The 21,789-nt window shown below is 43.4% G+C and overlaps 1 protein-coding gene across 1 annotated transcript in view; it reads left to right on the top strand.

Annotated features, from left to right (window-relative positions):
* LOC145392373 (uncharacterized) overlaps positions 1-21,789 on the top strand; it is an 84,832-nt gene that overhangs the window by 33,673 nt on the left and 29,370 nt on the right. The window contains exons 2-3 of the mRNA XM_080266775.1: positions 12,517-12,635; positions 14,863-15,000. Coding sequence (XP_080122901.1) covers positions 12,517-12,635; positions 14,863-15,000 — 257 coding nt within the window. The remainder of the gene's footprint in view (positions 1-12,516; positions 12,636-14,862; positions 15,001-21,789) is intronic.

Raw genomic sequence — 21,789 nt, 5'->3', positions numbered from 1 at the left:
TACCTTGGACACCGGAGTGAGAAAAAGTGAGAGAGAGAGAGAGAGAGAGTGTGTGTGTGTGTGTGTGTGTGTGTGTGTTGCCGCAATTTAACTCTTCCCCATGCTAACAAAGCTCGAATGGAGAAGAGGTACCTGTAGGAAGAGTGGTGCATGTGAAAGTCGAAGTGCTGTGAGTGTGTGTGTGTGTGTGTGTGTGTGTCATTGGTAGAACGGATAGGTCTTGAATATTTGTATGCGAATAGAAGGACATTCTACCACCAGCCACTCTCAAATGTCTGCCAAGGCTAGAGTGATAAAGTTTTTTCTCACTGGCCTGGGAGAGATCGTAGCAACATTTTCTGAGCGATTTATTTTCCACCAAACACCTTGATATCTTAACTGTTTTCGACGGGTCTGTTCGGTCGGATCTACCTTGTTTAAGCAACAGTAACAACAAAGTATGGCCTCTAAATCAACAAAGTACAATGCCTATATGAAGGACGATATAGCGGCATCTTTTAGCACACCACGGCATAGAGACACCATATATATATATATATATATATATATATATATATATATATATATATATATATATATATATATATATATATATATCGGTATATCTTGCTCTTGTTATCACTAAGTCTCTGTGTCTTATTTCATTAACATCTGTTACTATTCCTCTATTTTCTTTTTTTTTTCTTTTTTTTTAAATGAAAATAGAACAGTACTATCTTGATGTGGTGAGCAGGTTTGAGTACTACTTCGATCTAGTAAGGCGAAACTAGATACTCCGTAGGTGCAGCCATACTAGCAGGGCCTACTTGAAGCAGGCAGACTAAAAGCACTCCCATCAGTCACTGAAGGGGAGGGGGAGAGGCAGACAGCCCCACTCGGTGCTGGTCCCAAGCCCGGATAAAAGAGGAGAGTTGGCGTCAGGACTGGCAACCGACTGTAAAACTGGCCAATAGCAAAATGACAGAATTATCAAACTTGGATAGCCTCGGGCCGAACTGTATGGCGAAGATTGGTCAGACACATCGATCCAATAGGAACGTGGGAAAAGATGAGATAAAGAAAAGGAGGAGGAGGAGAAGGAAGAGAAGCAGGAGGAGGAGGAGGAGGAAGAGAAGGAGGAGGAGTAGGAGGAGGAAAAGAAAAAAAGAAGAAGAAGAAGAAGTTGTACTCAGGTTGAAGGGTTGAGACCAGTGCGATGATGTATATGTCCATTCATTCATGCTACCTTCAGACGATTTTATTCAGCTGAAGGGCTTTCTTAAGGCTGAGGAGTTGATAAAGGCCATATATCTGTCCCCTAAATTGTAAGAAAAAATCGCACACACACACACACACACACACACACACACACACACACACACACACACACACACACACAGTCGATGCAGTGAGAATATATATATATATTTTCTAATTCTTCATCTGTTGTTGATGCTGTTGTCCCAGGCTCTTATGAAATGTGAACTCGGTGGACTGCAGGCTTAAGTTGCCCTTTTCCTGCAGTCCACCAACCTCCTTTCGGGGAATAGGGAAGTAGGTGAGGGCCAGAGGATCCACTGGACTCTATTGGTGCCACCACATGAAGGCGTCCCTCTCCAGCACCGCGTCATCGGAATGAATCGCTTAATGGAATCCACTGGGTAACACAATGATAAAAATGGCACCTGTGAATAGAGCGGCGGACAATGACTCGCGATTAAAACTGCCGACCCACCAGGAATGCTTTTCAAAAATGACTAAACGAGAGCGATTTTTTACGTGCCCAGATGTACCGCCAATTTTTTCGCGGTAATAAGTTGCGTGATTTTTGCCCGTCTCTCGTGATCCTTTTATTGTTTTATGTGCGGGGAGCTTTGTCCTTACCAAATATAATTCATATTTTCTAAAGCTTTCACAATTTTTTATCAGTTTTTCTGCGGGGACGAAGTAAACAACGTGCAGTTTAATTAAAATTATTTTCACTATGAAGGGGCAATGGATGGTTGTTTGCTGTCGGTACTGCATTTAATTGACTTTATTGTATTGCTTTGATCCGGGAGCTGTTGGTCATTTGGCGAATATTATCAGTAGGACAGCCAGGTCGTGTTGTTGGTGGTGTTCTTGTTGTGGCTCCAAGTTCATGTAAATTGTGAACAGGGTGAACTTAAGGTGAAATTTGCCCCCTCCCTCCGCCCACCATTCGGGGTTTTGCAGGGAGTTGAAGGACGTTTGAATCACCAGGCACTTCATTCACCTAGTTATATAGACGCCACCACGTGAAGGAGTCCCTCTAGAAAAGTACGTCGTTTTGGGAGAGTACTCGGCCTCCAATCAAGAGGTCCCGAGTTCTATTAGCGGGCCTTCCAGGAGAGATTTTTGCACCTAGAAGTAAAATAGGGACCCGAACTGTAAACTCGATGATTATATGTGCCAGTACTGGGGAAGGTTTCGGTGCTATCCTTGTCAGTCAGTTCCGTCGTCATCTTTAAAGGCGAATGGCTGTCGCTCTGAGTCTAATCCTAACATTCCTCCTTCCTCCTTCCATCCGTCATTTCTGGTGTCTCTCTCCCTACATCCTACCTTCTGTACCATCCCCTCTCCTTCCATCCTTCCATTTTTCTTTACTGGTGTCTCTCTCTCTCTCTCTCTCTCTCTCTCTCTCCGTCCTATCTTCATTCGGTTCCCTTCCTTCCATTCTACTTGACATTCCCTTCCTTACCATCTTTATCTATAGTGTCTCTGTCTGTACATCCTACCTTCCTTCTGTGCGCTTCCTTCCATGCTACTATCTTACCTTCTCTTTCCTTCCATTCTAGCTTTCTGGTGACTCCTTCTTTCCATCCTACCTTCTGCTATATTCAAGCGTTCCTATCCATCCTGCTTTGCTATCGTTTGTGTTTCCTTACTGATGTCCCCTTCTTCCATCCTCTTCCTGCCATATCCCTTCTTCCATCCTACTTCCTTGCCTTCCCCTCGCTTTTCATCCTTTCCTTTGCCTTGCCATTACTTCTCGTTTCATCCTGTCTTTCTTGTGTCTCCTTCCTTCCATGTTACCTACTTCCGTCCACCTATTTTCCCATTCTACCTTCTGTCTTGTTAATTCTTATTTTATCTTATCTTTCTTGTGTCTCCTTCCTTCCATCCTACATCCTACGTTGTCAATAGTTTCCATTCCATCCTGCCTTCGTCTTGTTCCCCTGCTTCCATCCTACTTTTTTTTAAATCCTTTTCTCAGACACTTTGAAAATTCATTGTGATTAATTTTACCCCAGCACATAGCTTTTTGAGAGGTATATGAGGGAGGGGGGAGTGAGCTGGGTGGAGGGCAGTCAAATGGTGGGTGACAGAGCGACTTGGAGGCGTTTTGTTTGCGGCCACCCTTTGCGGGATTAGGGCGTCGGGCTATAGATAGATAGACAGATAGACATAGCTTTTAATAATCCACCTTGGTCTCCTGTTATTTGTAATTCTTGTAAAGCTCAATTCATATATCTCTCCCTCCATATAATTTTCCTGCTTCGGTGTTTCCCTCCTCACTCAATCCTACCGTCCTTCCTTACCTATCCTTCTATTCTACGATCCTTCCACCTCCCTCCCCCTTCCCATTCTACCTTCCTGCCTCCCACACCCTGCTCCCAAATTAAGTCTAAATTGACACAAATTGACTCAAAGTGACTCAATTTCACGCGACCTCTTCAAGTCCTGCTCTCACCGCCTCAATCTGGCCGCCGATTCAGAGCAACAGAGGTGTGAAATGGGCTGAAAATTGTAATGAGCGTAATAGGGCGAGAGGAGAATCAACCAATTTGTCATTTATTTTCTGCGGGCCTTTGTGCTGGGGATTTAAATTGGACGGGTGAGTTGGCGAGTGGGGGAGGGTGGGGGAGGGAAGAGAGGTATGGTAGGGTGGGGAACTGAAGGGGAGGAGGAGTAGGAGGACAAGGACTGGGAAGGGTAAGAGGAGGAGGAGGAGGAAGGGAGGGATTGAGAAAGGTTTTGGAAGGGAAAGGAGGGAAGGTGGGAGAAGAGGGAAGGGACTGGGAAGGTAGGGATGGATGGGTTAGTGAGAGACGAGGAGGAGGAGGAGGAGGAGGAGGACAGGGGTGGAAGGTGAGAATACAGTAAATGCCTTGGTGAGGGAGGTAGGGAGAGCTTTGGAGGGAAAGAAAGAGGGAGGGGGAAAGGTGAGAGGGGATGAGTGGGTCTGAGAAAGTGGCAGGGAGGGAACTGAAGGAAAGAGGGGGAGGGGAGGGGGAGGAGTTGGAGGAGGTAAGAAGAGTACAGGAAGGGAGGGACGAAGGAGAGAAGATGAGAAGGGCGAAAGAAAGGGATAGAGTCTGGGGATGGATGTTTGTACATGGAGAGGGTATAAAATGGATGACGAAGGTAGGTAGGTAGGTAGGTACGGTAGGTAGGTAGGTAGGCAGGTAGGTAGGCAGGCAGGTAGGTGTGAAAGGATAGACAAAGGGAGAACACTGCTTGACTGACTCAAGAACTGATTGGCTAAAGGAAAGGAAAAAAAAAGACCCTGACGTTATACAGAGGATGACGAACGAAAAACTGATGTAGGATTGAAGGATGTAAAACCAATGAAGTGGAATGAATGATGATAGAATAAGTGAATAAGGAAATGGACTGATAATGAATAAAGATGAAAAAAGATAACCATACAGAGAGGATGACGGCCAAAGGGATCGAGAGCAAAGCAAGAGAGATAGAGAGGATAGAAATGGGAGAAGAAGAGATGAGACTGGAAACTGATCGATGAAGAGAGAGAAATTTAGGAAGGAGAGAGAGAGAGAATATTAAGGAGACACAGAATATGGAAGGAGAAAGTGATCGATAAAGGAAGTATATGAGGAAGGAGGGAGGAGATGAAGAAAGTAGAGAGAGAAGTGGCGAGGGAGGGCGGGCGAGAGGGAGAAATAGGAGGGAGGGAGGGCGGGCGAGAGGGAGAAATGGGAGGGAGGGAGGGCGGGCGAGAGGGAGAAATGGGAGGGAGGGAGGTAGGGAGAGACAAGAGGGAGGAAGGGAGGGAGAAATGAGTAGGTAAGGAAGGGGCGGCTGATCCCCCGTCCCAAGAATAGTTCCAAAATTCCGTTTAAACTGTAAGGAATTCAAGACGAGGGGGCGGACGGGGGGAGAAGCCAAGAGTTCTTTAGGTAAATTGGTCTCATTCAAAAGAGCTAATCCCTCGGTCGGGTCCTGGCGTCACATTTGGTCTGTATTTACACTTAATTGTATATTGTGCAGGCGGTGGTCTTAAAGAGGTCTCGAGTGCGTGTCTCTGGAAGGCGCCATTGAGGAATTTGCCGCCTGAAATTAAGAAGCCTTTGTTTATTAGGAACTGTGGGATTTAATTGTTATTGATATCTCGTAGCGACTGACAAATCTGGTGTCGGAATTAAGGCCCCTTTGTATATTTAAAATTGTGGGTTTTATTTGTTATTGATATGTCCTTACTATTATATGTTCTGTTGTCTGGAATGTAGGCCCCTTTGTGTATTCAAAATTGTAGGTTTTAAGTGTTATTGATATAGTCTTACCGAAGAATTTGCTGTCTGGAATTAAGGCCCTTTTGTGTTTTTATAATTGTGTGTTTGAATTGTTATTGATATGTCCCACCACTGTGAAATTGGCTCTCTGGAATTAAGGTACCTTTGTGTAGTTAATATTGTTTGTTTTAAATGTTACTGATATTACTATTGTAGAATTTCTTGTTTGAGATTTAGGCCCCGTTGTGTACTTGATATTATGGGTTTTACCTGTTACTGATATGCTCTCCTTAGTGAATAAAGCTAAATAAAACAAAAAATATATATCTCTGTCTGGTATTGGGGTCTCTGTGTATTTGGTTTTTACTTTTATCAATATATCTCCCTCAATGAACAAGATTCGATTACAAAACATGCTCTTCGGGACCAGTATCACCTTGTAGATTTAAAACTATGAGGTTTATTTGTTACTGATATCATGGTTTCCTTTGTGAGACGAGGAAGTTGAGAGGATAAGAGGGGCAGCTGGAACAAGTGAGACAGAGTAGAAGAGGTGGATACATTAATTATAGTATACTGTAGACCTCCCTCCCCCCCAAAAAAAAAATGTTTGTTACTAGCTGTATTTATAGCATTAGGTTCATCTGACATGCGAACCGAGTGGACTGCAGGCTGAAGTTGATATTCTCTGGCGAATCACCATTCTCCTTTCGTTTTTTTTTTTGTTTTTTTTTTAATTCGCAGGAACTTGAGCCATCTTGAGGTATGAATTTCTTTTAATTCTCAGTCAACGTGGAACAAAGTGGACGATGATGTTATGAAGCGTGTCTGGGGTGGCAAAAGTCGTAAAAAACAATAAGGATGTCGGATGAAAATATATATGTAGCTTGAAATGATAGAAAAGGAGATAAGTTACTAAGAGCTCGGAAAATTTACTCTTGATCTCAAACTGCTTGTCTGGCGTTAGTAATATAATCCGACGCATAATGTTACGTTTTAAAATGATATACTATACCTTCTAACTGCAACGCCAACCTGTGCTAGAAAAGTAAGATAGCTACCAATTAGGAAATAAGTGCCCTTGAAAGTCTAAGATATGGCAAGGTAGCTTAGGAGACCCGTTTATTGCAAGACTTGAACATCTTCAGTTCGATGTTGCATTATATATTGTACTACTGCCATCTCCAGACAATTGTAGTAAACATAAAAGATTCCTGCCGTAATTAATGAAGAGAACACCTTACCGCATTGATTTCGAAAAGTGACACTCAAAGAAATATAGCCTCTCGATAGCAAGAATACAGTGCAAAATATATCTTCGCGTTGCAGGAATTAAGTTGCAGGAATTAAGACAGCATTTATGAACACTTCTCAGGGAGGTGAGGTAAGAGATGAGACAATCAGTGGTCGCTTTCACGAACTGTCTTGATCGTGAGGTGTGTTTAAGATTCCTGATTTGAATTTCTGTCTTCACTCATTCAGCTACTGTACCATACGCTTGACAACCAAAGTGCAGTGAATAGTGGGGTAAAAAATAAGCGAAAAATAAACATTCTCCTCTTAGCAATGAAACTGTTAGAGACTCGTGCTTATCTGAGTTAGTTAAGATTCTTGATAAATATGAACCATTGCGACCAACACAAGCCTCCCGCTGCATGTACAAGAATGAGCAAAAAGTTCGTCGACATTTTCTTTCTGGTTGTGTTTATGGAAAGTATGGGAATAATTTTTGAGTGATAGCAATATGATGCACCCAACAGGACAGTAAGACGGGGGATACTCTGTCGTTTAGGAAGAATGAGAAATGTGGGAGGGACACAATGATGGCTGTGGATTTTCGACCAACTTTTGCCCATGGCTGTACACCAATTGGTCCTACAGGATTCCATCCCGCCTCACTTACCCCATTCACTTGTGTGTGTGTGTGTGTGTGTGTGTGTGTGTGTGTGTGTGTGTGTGTGTGTGTGTGACTGCTATTGAATTTATTAGGAACAGCTTTATTAACATGATCTTCGGTGGTTGCTGGTCTCGTGCGTAGATGTGGTATTGGCTGTAGGTTGTCTTGTCCTTGGTTGATATTGTTGTTGACCTAGGTTCACCTGAAGCTTAAACCCGGTAGACTGCTGGCTTAAGATGCCCTTCATCTGTAGGCCACCATACTGTTTTCGAGGGACAGGGAAGTAGTTGTGGGATATTTGTATAACCAGACAGTTGAACCATTCCTTTATATCAGTGCCACTACATAAACGCGTCCCTCTCCACCACAGCGCGTGTTTGATATTACATACAGTACTGTTACCATCAAAATTCCGCCGAAGCTTTCCTACCGACTGTGGCGATGGAAGATACAGCATGAAATATTTTAATGTGATAGTAGTATGGAGCACACAGGAACACAGTATGAGAAGGAAGGATATTAAATGGCGCTTGAGGAGGAGAAGATAAATATGGAAGACTGGACACAATGCTGGCACGGTAAAATGCTTGTGAATTTTTGCTTATGATAGTTCGGTTTCTTTACTTGTGTGTGTAAGTTATATATGCATAACTCTTCGTTTTTATGTAAGTGTATGGAAGGGGACATAAAAATAAAATGGTAAAATGCTATAATCACAAGTAATGCTATCCGGTATGCAGAAACCGATCAGCAGCCAGTAGTCTCTTCAACCCGATGGCGCCTATTTTTATCTATCTACTTATCTATTTATTTTTCGTACTGACGATTTTGCTGAGCTCAGGAGAGACGTACTAGGGGTGGGGGTGTAATGCGATGTGACGGAGACACGGCACCGCCTCACTCAAAGCCCCACCTAAATGTAACGTCAGGAAACATTGTAAACCTTCCCTTAACTCACAACAATGACTTTTATCTCTCATTTCAGCCTCCTTTAGTTTGATTCTGTATTTTTCATTTTCTTCTACACAGTCATACTATGCTATTGGGTTTAGAAGATCCCCCATAGAACTGAAGACGTTAATGAGTACCACATCTAACCCCTCTAGTTCAAAATGGATCCTTCAGCCTTAATGAAAACTGTACACATACCGAAAATTAGCTAAATAATGCATTGTGGGATCAAAGTGGCCAATCATACTAACTCCAGACAATTTTATTTAACTTTGGGAAAATCTGTCAGTGTGAAAGGGTTGGAAAAAAATCTCCTTAAATTCCTCCGCTACGAAATATCTCAAATTCAAATTAATATGAAAAGTTAGTATGTAGAGAAGTGAAAGTGTGTGTGTGTGTGTGTGTGTGTGTGTGTGTGTGTGTGTCTAAACATAAATAAAGAAAATGAAAAGACGGAGGCATGAAACAAATATCTAGGGCGTAGATGTTGATGTTTAGACACATAAAATAAATAAATAAAATAAATGAATAAATAAATGAAAAAAATAAATGCTCAAATGTCTTAAAGCATTCTATTCCACTACCACAATCGCTGCATTTTGTTCAGATGTTAACCAAACGAAAACTCCCTTCTGTTTTTCCCCTTCCACGGTGACTTTTGGCAGTAATAATGGCGAGCACTCTATCTATAATCCCTTCTGTCCTGTCTACTATCCTTTATTCTTTTAGTTCTCGCTATCTCTGGGCATCTCTCTTCAGCTCTGGAGAGACTTTTGGAACTGTAGAAGTTAGAGACAGCGCTCAGTCACCCCTTTCTCTACAAAATCTCTCCCAAAAACTGAACAAAATTGTCAGGAGGTAGAAAGCGAAAATCAAGAAAGAGCGTCACAGCTCTGAAAGGGTTAGCATGGATATTAATAAAACGGGTACCTTGGAGTCCTCAGCAAAGCCCATATTTATAATCAGTGCAGCTGCCTTTGTTGGAGATTCCTTTTCTCTGAGGTGTAAATAAATCGACACCTGAATCGACCACGTAAGTGTAAATAAGAAGCTCCAGATACTTCTCAGACGTGGACAAGTGGTTATTAGCGTTGAAATTAGTGGCTGGAACCGTAGAAGTATTGATGATTTGGGATTTTGGAGAAGACTCGAGTAGAACGGTAGATACTAAGATGCTTTTATGACTGTCCTCCTCTCGTAAGTCATCAGAAATGTTATATTATTACTGCGATGGATGCATTTCTCGATGGCTTGTAGAAGGTGAGCTGTGTGTGTGTGTGTGTGTGTGTGTGTGTCATTTCGGTGTCGGGCGTTTCCTCCGTCGGTATGTCGTGTTGCATCAGCCGAAAGCTTAGTTGTATATGCGATAAAAACATAACTTCTAAATCAGGCGTTCTCATGGCCAATTCGCCCATTCAGTCTGATGATGATTTTTCTTATTTCAGTTACTTTCAATTCCCTTCGACTTTGGAGAGAATTTTCGAACTTGAAGGATGAGGTATAGCCTACATTAGTTCCTCCACTAGTAGCCAGGTCTTCAAAGTTCACTAAATCGTTTGGAGGCAGAAAAATAAAACGTAACAAAAATATTGGGAATGGAGAGACTAAGGCTGTAGATAAGGCACTGAAATACATCTATACCCTAAGGCAATGGTGAGCAGAGGAATGCAAGTGATATTATGGTGGTGAGGCCGTTGGTTGTGCCCTGTAGAAAAAAGGAATAATTCTTTGATTGTAATAAAGTTTTGATGTTCCGTAGTGCTAGAGGTGATAGAGTGATGACGGTGTATGGCAGAATTGTGGTGTTTGTGGTGATGGCGAAGGTGATGGTAGTAGAGTGTTGATGGTGATGAGGGTAATGGTAATGGTGGTGGTGAAAGTGAGTAGGGTGTTGGTAGCCGTTGTTGCGGGACAGTACTAGTGATGTTAGCTGTGATATGGTAGTGGCGGCTGCGGCAGAGTGGTGCGGTGGTGGTGGTGGTGGAAGCGGCAGGGTAATGGCGGCGGCAGAGTGATGGCAGGGTAATGACTGCGACGGAAGACAGAATGATGAAGGTGTGGCAGGGTAACGGCAGTATGAAGGTGGAATGACAGGGCAGGGTGACAACAGAGAAGAAGCATGATAGTAGGGTACTGACAGAGCGGCAGTTTGATAGCACGGTGTTAGTGATGGCAGGACATGCTAGGATTGCTGGCAGGGTGAGGGTGCTGGAAGTGCACTAGGACAGGGTGACGTAAAGGTGATGTGAGTGCTGCAGGGTGATGTGGGTATGCGGCAGGGCAGGGGAGGGCAGGGCAGGGTGCGGCGAGGTACTGTGCTCACCTCACCAACACCTCTGTACGGCTTAGCGTCACCCGGCATCACTTTACGCTACGGTGGCCTCCAAATGGGGGATTACGGGCAGGGCAGGCCACTCTAACCGACCACCACCTCACACACAGCCATCCCTCCACACATACCCACAAACACACTTACTAGCATTTTTCTTGTCGTAGTTAAGATCAAGTGGAACCGCCGATCACCTCTTACTAGCATTTTTCTTCTCGTAGTTAAGAACCTCAGGCTCCTCTACACATTACACACAGAGTCAATCCTCCATCTTCACCCACAAACAAACGTACTATCATTTTCCCGTCAGTGTTAAGATCAAGTGCAACCGCCGACCACCTCACACACAGCCATCCCTCCACCTCACCCACAAACACGCTTAAGATAATTCTTTCGTAACTAAGATCAAGTGGAACAGCCGACTACCTCACCCACATTCATCCATACTCATTCACTCACCACCATACGACCATCAGTTTTCTGTCGTTAGTAATATCAAATGCATCCGCCCACCATCTGACACAATCACTTCTCCAATTTCACTCACAAATACACTTACCATGAGCTCCCCAACGGCGTATAGTTAAGATTACTGTAGCTAAGAGAAGGGAAATGTTAAGTTTATCTTTGTTTTTGTAAGAAGCATAATCATCCCAGGTCTCTTCGCGCAGAAACAAACTTGGGATCATTCGCAGTCATAGATTTGGTTTTCCTCTGAGGACAAAAAAAATAAAAAGGGGGGGTATATATTAAGTTTCAACCCAAAATTTCGAAAAAAAAAAAAAATCAGTGTTTAAAATTTTCAGACTGAACTAAAGGGGGTTCTTCTATATGACTTCTCGTTACTAGTTTCGTGCAATAGTTTTAGATTAGGAGAGGGGGAGGGGTATTCTCCAAGTTCCTAGCTCTATCCGCTGTCGCATATGCACTGTAATTAGGTTAGGCTAGGTCAGGTAAGCCAGTGTTAGGTTAGGGTAGATTAGATTTGATTAAGTTAGGTTACTTAAACGCAGACAAAATGACAGACGCAACAAGGGTTGAATTATCCCCTCTTTTTTTCTTATTAACTAAGTACAGAACAGAACATTTATGACGGAAAAGTTTAGACTTGAATATGTCAAAAGCAACATTCTTCTTCAGATCCTTAGTTAAATCTTATTACTTACCAAAGGGAGAATGTTGAATCTGCTGATCCCACATGCTTTTTCTGTAAATACAAATTATTAGATCATAATTAGCATCATCATTAATCCTACTGCCCACCTATACGGTAAGCTAAGTAAGAAAGAACCCAGAAACACAGGGCGAAAGCACAAAATCAGGAAAACTTATCAAACACTATGTCCAGGAAATTCTTAGTAACGAAAGAAAAATTATCGCAAAGAATCTCGTGACGTGTGGGTCCTCATCCTACCCGATATGCCATGTCTTCCGTGAGGGGCATCCAATCCATCTCTGCATTGCCTGTGGTCGTATTCAGAAACTTCTATAAAAATTTCTACTTTACACTTTTATCCTAACTTATGCAACTACCAAACACTTCACGATCAAGTTATGGTGAATGTTAGTGTGAAAAATACGGCAAAATGATATGGTCCTGAGAATAATTAAATGCCACAGAGATTAGACCACTTTTACCTTAACTTGGCCCAGATTTGAGTCCTTTAGCAGTTTATTTCATGTTGCTGAGTGGCAGAAAAAGACAATGCTACGGTTCTACATCCTTTCCGTAGCGCTGGAACAAAATCTGTGTGTTCCTCCTTGATGTATGTTGCAGCGTAATGTATATGTGTTTCAGCGTAATTTATATATATATAGTTTTGTAATTTAGATATATGTTTCAGCGTATTTTACTTACATTCCAGAGAGCGGTGGTAGTGTGGGCAGCCCCGAAGTGTCCCCCCGTGGAGAGGGTGACACGACCACTTCCCCGGAATGCCACGACCAGCACAACGACCCCTTCGACCCCGAGAAGCCGCGCAAGGTAGTACGTGACACCGAATTTCTTTTGACTTATCCTCCGTAGGTGCTGGAGAGGGACGCCTTCACGTGGTGGCACCGATATGACAGGCCGACTACACTGCCCGGTTACACAAGCGTCCCTTAACTGCCTCCTTACCCTCCGGAAAGACGATGGTGGTATGCAGTAAGAGGGTGACTTCAAGCTGCAGTCCACCGGGTTCACATTTCACATGAGTCTGGAGCCACAACATGACAAATATCTTTACTTTGTCTTGGCCTAAAACTGTTATCTCTCCACCTTGAAAGCTGAGCCGTAACAAGAGATCAACACTAGAACATAGTGCTGGTCACGAAGAAGTGCTTTGAAAAGATGCAGAGCCCAGTATTGCCCTAGCCTGCCATTGTGCTAAGGGTTATTAAGCTGCAAAAGTACGAAAACCTCGGCCAAGTTAAGGTTGATCAGCTATACTGGTAGAGACTGTCAACGTGAACCTGAAATATTTCCATCTCTTTGGTATCCTGACATCATCCAGGTTTTGTATTGGTGGTCGTGACTCTGAACATAATCTTGTAACATTTGCATCATTTTTGTATCGTGAAAAATAATGGAATCGTATTGGTCTTGCTAAGTGTTTATATGAACGGGTAAGAATGAGATTTTGTGTGGTGCATTGACTTCGTTTTACCGAACGGACATATTAAGAGATTTATCCCTATGTAGTCTACAGTCTGACACACACACACACACACACACACACACACACACACACACACACACACACACACACACACACACAAAGGACATCCATATACACAAAACGAACAACACATACAGAAGGTAAAAAAAAAAAAAAAAGCACAAAACAGCCAACAAACTCAAAACACACCCCAAACGGAGCAAATACACAACATAACACACAAGAATAAACACGGCAAAATAAAAAGCAAACACACAGCAAAACACAAAGCAAATACTCAACAAAACACAAAACAAACAAAAAAACACAAAGCAAACATAAAAAAACACAAAGGAAACAAACACAGCAAAACAAAGAAAGTACACAGGAACATACAAAACAAGCACAATAAAACAAAACACACACACACACACACACACACACACACACACACACACACACACACACACACACACACATATGCACACGCAGACAAACATATACACACACACAAAGCAATCACATACACAAACTCACACAGAGCAAGCACAGAAGACGCCCACATACACAAAACAAACAGAACATCACAAAGTAAACACAAAAACTCACAAACAGCCACAGACAAAACTCATAAAACAAGCACAAAGCACAAACAAAACACACACACACACACACACACACACACACACACACACACACACACACACACACACACACACACACACACACACACACACACACACACACACACACACACACACACACATGGTGTCTAAGTCCCGTACAACCTCCAGAACTTGCCATCACCACAGTCCCTACTGACACCTATTTCACCATTGTTCCAACACCACCATGACTGTCACTTAAAGACACCATAGCCATAACCACTGATCATCTCCTCTGCCCCATAAATCCCCATAAGCCATCACTATAACCATAATTTTTCACCACACATCTCTCTGACTACCTTCATCTTAACTTTAATTCATCACCACACTCACGACACCTACTGTATAGTACGGTATCTACAACTTTCCGTCATCTCCCACCAACTCTCCAGGTCACCACCCAAACGTCCACACCTGCATATTACCACACCTGCCACCACCACATCAGCTTTACCTATAACACTATCCACAACCACCACATCTGCCACTAACCAGAGCCACCATCCCTTTCACTCACCTCATCCACCTTTCCTACCACTCGCTAAAACCATCACACCTACTCTCACCATCCTATCTACCACCCGCCACTCACCATTAATAAGTAGCACCTCACTCACTCATCACGAGAACGATATGCCTACAGTTCATCACCAACAGCTCACCACCATATGCACCTCACCTTCCTTCACCACCACCATCACCTACTCACTCCTATCTACCATCCACCATCGCCACCAGTCACATTGTTCCCTCACCACCTTCACCACCTGTCACCTACCAACCACCACAAATACCACGAACCACATCCATCCCACCTACCACCATCTCCACCGTCATTCACCCCATCCACCCCACCTACTCTCACCGCCATCTACTCACCCTCACGTGCCACCCTCCTCACCAGGTTCGCCGCTCCCGCACCACCTTCACCACGTACCAGCTCCACCAACTAGAGAGAGCCTTTGAGAAGACCCAGTACCCCGACGTCTTCACCAGGGAGGAGCTGGCCATGAGACTGGACCTGTCGGAGGCTCGCGTTCAGGTGAGGAGAGAGAAATATGAGTGTTTTTAGTTCACTGTGCCGGGAGCTGTTCGTTGATTTATTTATTTATGTATGTTTGTATGTATGTATATATATATTTATTTATTTACTTATTTATTTTTATGCAATGAGGAAGGAACGGAAAGCTTGAAATCCGCAAAGATGTTCACTAAAAAACAAAACACACACACACACACACACACACACACACACACACACACACACACACACACACACACACACACACAAAATGGCCATGTTGAAGACCAAATTCAAATATTTAGATTACTGACATATGTGGACATAATTTTCCAGAAGAAATACTCGATTGTTTTAACTCTTTCTACCGTGGCATTTATTTTTATTTTTTTTTATCACGTTTTTGTCACCCCAGGACTTATACTATTATACCTGTTTAATATTTCCAAGACAAATAAAAATAGTCCCATACTATTCTTTACCTCTCCCGTCACTACATGACATCTGGTGGGGAAACTACTACAAGATATAAAAGCCGCTCGACCACAAGTCTAAAATATACTTCTCTACAATTAACTACAAAGTCTTTATGACAGACGATTTTATTTCATTTTTCTTTTTTTCGAAACGGAGAGGCAGGATACAGCGTCCATTTTTTCACAACTAGGCTACTCTTCTAAGCTCAAAAAAAATCGTGTGGTAGCAACGAGAAAGTTTTAAAAATTATGCTGAAAGGTTAGATAGTGTTAGGAACGTCACTATGCAGGTAGAGGCTGGAGGTGTAAGTGTGTATGATTTGAATGCGTGTGTGTGTGTGTGTGTGTGTGTGTGTGGCTTACTGCTCAATAGTTTTTCCAGCACCTTATATCCTCTGTTATCGAATTCCTGTACTTGTATATGTACCTTCATTCTTCTTTAATACTGCTATGTTCATCACTCTTATCACTTGAACAGTTGCATAAACAGTGATCCTAGAAAAAACATCAGAGAAAGTTAGTGAAATGAGGTTCAAAAGGACCGGCAAAGTCATAGAAAAAATTAGATTATTCCAAATTATTGATCATATTCTTCATTTTTTTTTTTAAATTTAAACGGGGAAGTGCATGTAGAACCATAGAGAAATGTATAGGACGCTCGGTTCATTTCTTTAAAGTTTGACGACGTTTTATTTTATCATCACCATCATCGTCATCATCATCATCATCATCATCATCATCGTCGTCGTCATCATCATCATCATCGTCATCATTATCATCAGTGTTATTATCTTCAGGCAATTATTCAGTTCACAAATGGCCTTTCGTAGAGAAGGGCTTCATGGAGGTTATAGGTCGTATTCCTAGTGTTTTTGGCAATGTCGTAGCACTTCTTCCTGAGCGAATTATTCTTTACACATCATTGCCCTCTTATAGGTTACCAATACAAGCCATGACGATATTTAAAGTCCATATACAAATAACACGGAAGAGACTGTTCAGAGGTAATATGCATAAAAAATCGCTTAAGAACAGATGTTACGAACCCTCCTACAGGTATGCCACTGAAAAATCGGACTTTTATATAAACCCTTTAATTTTATGTCTCTCCTAAATTTCCTCAAGTTGTGGTGTAAAAATAACAAGAGTTGAAAAGAGACGTGATCGTAGTGAACGGGTTGAAAGTGACACAGGAAATGGTACAGAGGGTGATGGGTGTGTGAGGCGAAAAGGGAAGAATGGGGGTTTGTGAGGTGGGGAGGGAAGGATGGGGTTTGTGAGGTGAAGAGGGAAGGGTGGGGTTTTGTGAGGTGAAGAGGGAAGGGTGGGGTTTTGTGAGGTGGAGAGGGAAGGATGGGGTTTTGTGAGATGGGAAGGGAAGGATGGGGTTTGTGAGGTGAAGAGGGAAGGATGGGGTTTTGTGAGGTGGAAGGGAAGGATGGGGTTGTGTGAGGTGGGAAGGGAAGGATGGGGTTTGTGAGATGGGCAGATGTGGGACTGAAAGAGTAAAACAGGAAAAAACAATAACCTTTGAGAAGGATGAGGATTAGCAAGGACAAAGAAAAAATAACTTGGATGGAAACTACATTGCTCAAAACCACATTAAAAAGAAAATAAATGAAGATAACAAGAGGAAAATTTGCCAAGTGATAGACCAAAAATAAAAGGAAAGCGTCTATTATAATTACGATTTTATAACCTGAAAATTATAATCACCAATTAATCCCCGTATGGGCTTCCACAGGCGGATTCATCCAGGCGAACGCACGCAAACAAGACCTCGCGTTCGGCTTTTGTTTTTCGAGATCCTCCATTGTCCGGCGCTCGTATCAATTAATGGCCCTATTGTCGAACCCACACGGAGCCTCAAATGTGCAATAATAAAGCCAGGAACGGGGAACACAAGCCAGGACAATCAGGGAGAGGCTTTGGAGTGCACCTAACTCGGCCCTCTCCCTCTCTCTCGCCGTGGCGCTGGAATGAGAAGTCTTTTTTAGCAGCGGGAAATTGTTTTATGATGGGGGTAGTTGGTTAAAGTGGCCTCTCATCGTCGATTGTCTTTTTCTGTGTGTGTAAGGGGTGGTGTGTGTGTGTGTGTGTGTGTGTGTGTGTGTGTGTGTGTGTGTGTGTGTGTGTGTGTGTGTGTGTAAGTGTGTGATCTGTATAGGCGATTGTGTTTATCTAATTGTTCCTAGCTAATTGTAGCTATACTAGGACTGACTGAGGCTCGTAATGTCCTCTCTCCTGTGTGTGTGTGTGTGTGTGTGTGTGTGTGTGTGTGTGTGTGTGTGTGTGTGTGTGTGTGTGTGTGTGTGTGTGTGTGTGTGTGTACGTGTTTATATATCCTCGTGTGGGTGTGTTTACAGTTCCCTCGCCTCTTGTTCTGTAGCTATTTTTCTTTCATTTTCCCCTCGCCCTCTTCCCTCCTTTATCCCTTCCCTCTTCTTATTACTCCGTATATTGTTTTTCCTCTTTCTCTCACACCTGCTTATTGTCTCTCTCCCCTCCTTTATTCATTTTTCATTATGCTCTCTCTCTCTCACTCTCACTCTCTCTCTTCCTTACCGTGGCCACTTGCTTTGCATCTGAGGAGGCGCATGATGAAGAGAGATACATAATGAGTTAGATCCAGACAAACAGACAGACAGAGAGAGCCAGATAAATAGATAGATAGATATAAATAGATGGAGATAAATAGATAGATGGATAGATGGGCAGTATATTGACCCCAAATTTGTATGATGCTTATCCACAAAAATAAATACAGAAAAGAAATAACAATCAAACTTTGAAATGATACAGCTCTTTACATAACAGCCATATATTCCAAAAATTAAAATAAATTACCCAATGAATAAATGAATGAAAGAATGAATGAATGAATGAATGAACGAAAGTACGAACGAGTGAATAAATGAATGACTGTGAGAGAGTTAGAGTGTGAGGATATATGTACGTGAAATGGAGTGTGTGTATGTGTGTTGGTGCATCTCTTGTGAACATACACCTCCTCCTGGCTTCAGAAATGGGTGAATGATAGTGTGACTCTTCTCGTCGGCACTCTTACGATAGCTGTCTTACTTTGCAGATATATTCCCCTGTCTTTAGATCTTACTAATCTCCCAGTTAAAACAGTAAGAAGAGGGCTAAGACGTTGATGATGATGATGATTGATGATGGTGAAGAAAATACTAATGATGATGATGATGATGATGATGGTGATGAGGTGATTGAATTTGTCTGTCTACTCGTAAGGAAGGCAAGACAAAAAGAGAGGGGGGGGTATAAACGAGAGAGAGAGAGAGAGAGAGAGAGAGAGAGAGAGAGAGAGAGAGACAGACAGACAGACAGACAGACAGACAGACAGAGACAGAGAGACAGAGAGAGACGGGGGGGAGGGGGAGAAGTGGGAGAGAAAACCAAAAGGAAAATAAGAAGCGATAATGACATGAGCAAAAGGGAAGAAGGGAAGAAAACAAAAGGCACGTGGAGAAGCAGGGAGGACAGGGAGAGAAGAAGGAGAGAACAAGGGGAAGAATGGAGGAAGGGATGAGGGAGGGAGGGAAGGGAAGAAGGGGGAGGGAGGGAGGGAGGGAGGGAGGGAGGGAGGGAGGGAGTGTGTAAAAGATAATGTCAAATGAACTTCAACTTGTGGAGAAAGACAAAAGACTAGAACACAATAGTCGTCAGCAGGAGTAAGCAGATGAGGGTAGCAGGGCAAGGAGTGTCACAGGCAGGAGAGGAGGATGGGGTAGAGATGGGGGTTGGCAGAAGGGGAGAGGGTGTAAGATATAAGAGAAAAGGGGAACACACACACACACACACACACATACACACACACACACACACACACACACACACACACACACACACACACACACACACACACACACACACACACACACACACACACACACACACACACACACACACAGGGAGGGGGGTATATAATTCATGGCTAGGGGAAGGGGGGATGGCTATCAGAAGAGAAAGAGGAAGGAATGGGGGGGTTGGTTAGGGAGAAGAAGGGAGGGAGGGGGAGGCAGAGGAAAGCAGAAGGTAGGCAGAGGCGCAGGGGGTGGGGGTAGGGGTGATGACAGAGACAGGAGGGGTGCGTAATGGGGTAGGGAGCAGGTGTGGGGGGGTTAGGAAGGAACAGGAAGAAGTAGGGGTAAGGAAGGGATGAGGTAACAGGGACAGGAGTATAAGTTATGGATGAGGGGGAGAGAGGTTACAGGGAGAGGTGAAGAGCAGGATTGGGGTGGAGGGTAGAGAGAAGCAGAGTGAGGAAGGGATGGCAGGGAATGAAGAGATGCAAGATGTCAGGGGTTGGGGAAAGTGAGAGGAGTACAAGAGGAGACGGGGAGCTTTGGAGGGCTTGGAGAGGGAGGGGAGGAAGGTAGGAGCGGGGGGAAGGAAAGGGAGAGAGGGGGTTAGGGGAGTATACTGGGATGCAAGGAGATGGGGAGGGGGAGAATGGAGACAGAGGCAAAATGGATGCAAGAAATTAGGGACTGGGAGGAAGGGAGGAGGTTACAGATAAAAGAAGGGGATGAGGGTGAGAAGTTGGGAAAGAGAGGAAAGAGGGGAAGGCGGGAAGGAAGCAGGGTAATGGGTAGGCAGAGAGAGGTAGGGGTTAGGCACGATGATAGACAGAAAGGGAGAAGCAGGGGGTAGGCAGAGAAAGACATGGGATAGGCAGGGTGATAGGCAGGCAGACAGAGGCATGGGTAGGGAGGGTGTGTGTCAGGTACAGGCACAGTCACCCACCTGGACCCCCTACTAGACTCAAGTGACAGTCCTTTGTTGCACCGCTTTGTCGAGGGGGTGAGGTTGGGATCGTGAGCGGTAGGTGAAGAAGACAAAAGGGGAGATAGAAATTAACCGTCTCTTGATCGGGACAACTTTTGTAGCCTGTTACTCCCCAGCTAACGTCATACGGTTTTGTTCTTTTGAGAGTGTGTCAGAGAAGATTGATAATGCTAACTGCGGTAACATCAACTCCTTCATGGTTGGGATTATTTTAACCAGGCTTACAAAAGTCGACTATATTCAGCTGGGATTGGATCATAGGAGTCTGAGATTGTTGCTTAGCCTGTTCCTTGAGTCGCATCTGTCCTCCAACGTAAAATACACGCCACATGTCACCATTTTGGCGCTAACACGAACAGTCCATACTGAATATTGAATACAAAGAAGGGCTGTCTCAAACAAGAATGGTGTCCTGGCATTAGATTGGGTTTGCTTTTACATGGCGAGCCTTATGGTGGATCAGTGAAGTATACCTTCATGAAACTCAAATCCTTTAAACTGTTACCTGCCCCAGCCGGGAATCGAGACTGCGGCCACTGGAACAGCACAATTTTGTGTATAAAGGGATGAGAAAGGCGCTAGCATACTTAACTATTAATGATTTTTTTCCGTTCAGGCTGATATAAAGACCAACTCTTATGTTTAGCCGAAAGCCAGCATATCGAAGACTTAGGTGATGTGTGAATGTGTGGCCCAGGACTCGTATTTGGTTAGTCTCCTACGTCTGTGTTTTCCTCTTTGATAATGATTCCTCCTCACCTTCTTCCATAGGCGGGAAATTGCGATGGGATGCTGCTGTTATTGCTGCTGCTAATGATGATGATGATGATGATGATGATGATGATGATGATGATGATGATGATGATGGGAGGAATCCAGGCAGTCTAAAAGTTAAACAGTGTCATATAACCTGATCTTAGTATTTTATTCAGGTTAACATAGATTATTTTGTTCAACTGGGAGAAATCTTGACACTCTAATGGTCAGCATCACATATCCAACGCAGTCTCTCTCTCTCTCTCTCTCTCTCTCTCTCTCTCTCATTGGTATGCGCTCCGTCACCCTCCGCCCAAACTAAATTACTCTACAAATCTGAGTTTGAAGACTTGCTTAGCGCCTGCCCCGTCCCCCCTTGGCTGATCGTGAGAGAGAGAGAGAGAGAGAGAGAGAGAGAAACGGAGACAGAGACAGAGAGAGACAGAGAGAGAGAGACAGACGGGCAGTAATATCATAAAAAGAAGTTCCCAGTAAGTAGGCTTATCTAATAAGGTGTTTACAAGTTATTACAATTGTTACCCAGAAGGCGAACTATAGGGAAATGTTTTTGAGTTGTTCAGTGCGGTACATCATTTCTGGGATAACTGTAAACGTCTAGCGTAGTCAGGATTAAATAGAAAGCTGTCGTAGTGAGGGTGAGAAGTACATATATGCAGTAAAGGGAAGTACTGATAAAACACCCTTCAGTACTCACACTAAACCTTAAACCAGCAAACCAACCACCGCATACTAAGGAAATAAGCCA

Source organism: Coenobita brevimanus, chromosome 22, assembly GCF_032717465.1.
Source record: "Coenobita brevimanus isolate Jiangsu-jjx chromosome 22, ASM3271746v2, whole genome shotgun sequence".
In the NCBI taxonomy this organism is placed as follows: Eukaryota; Metazoa; Arthropoda; class Malacostraca; order Decapoda; family Coenobitidae; genus Coenobita; species Coenobita brevimanus.
Note: the sequence above shows the minus strand (reverse complement) of the source record. Positions and strands in the feature narration are given on the sequence as shown.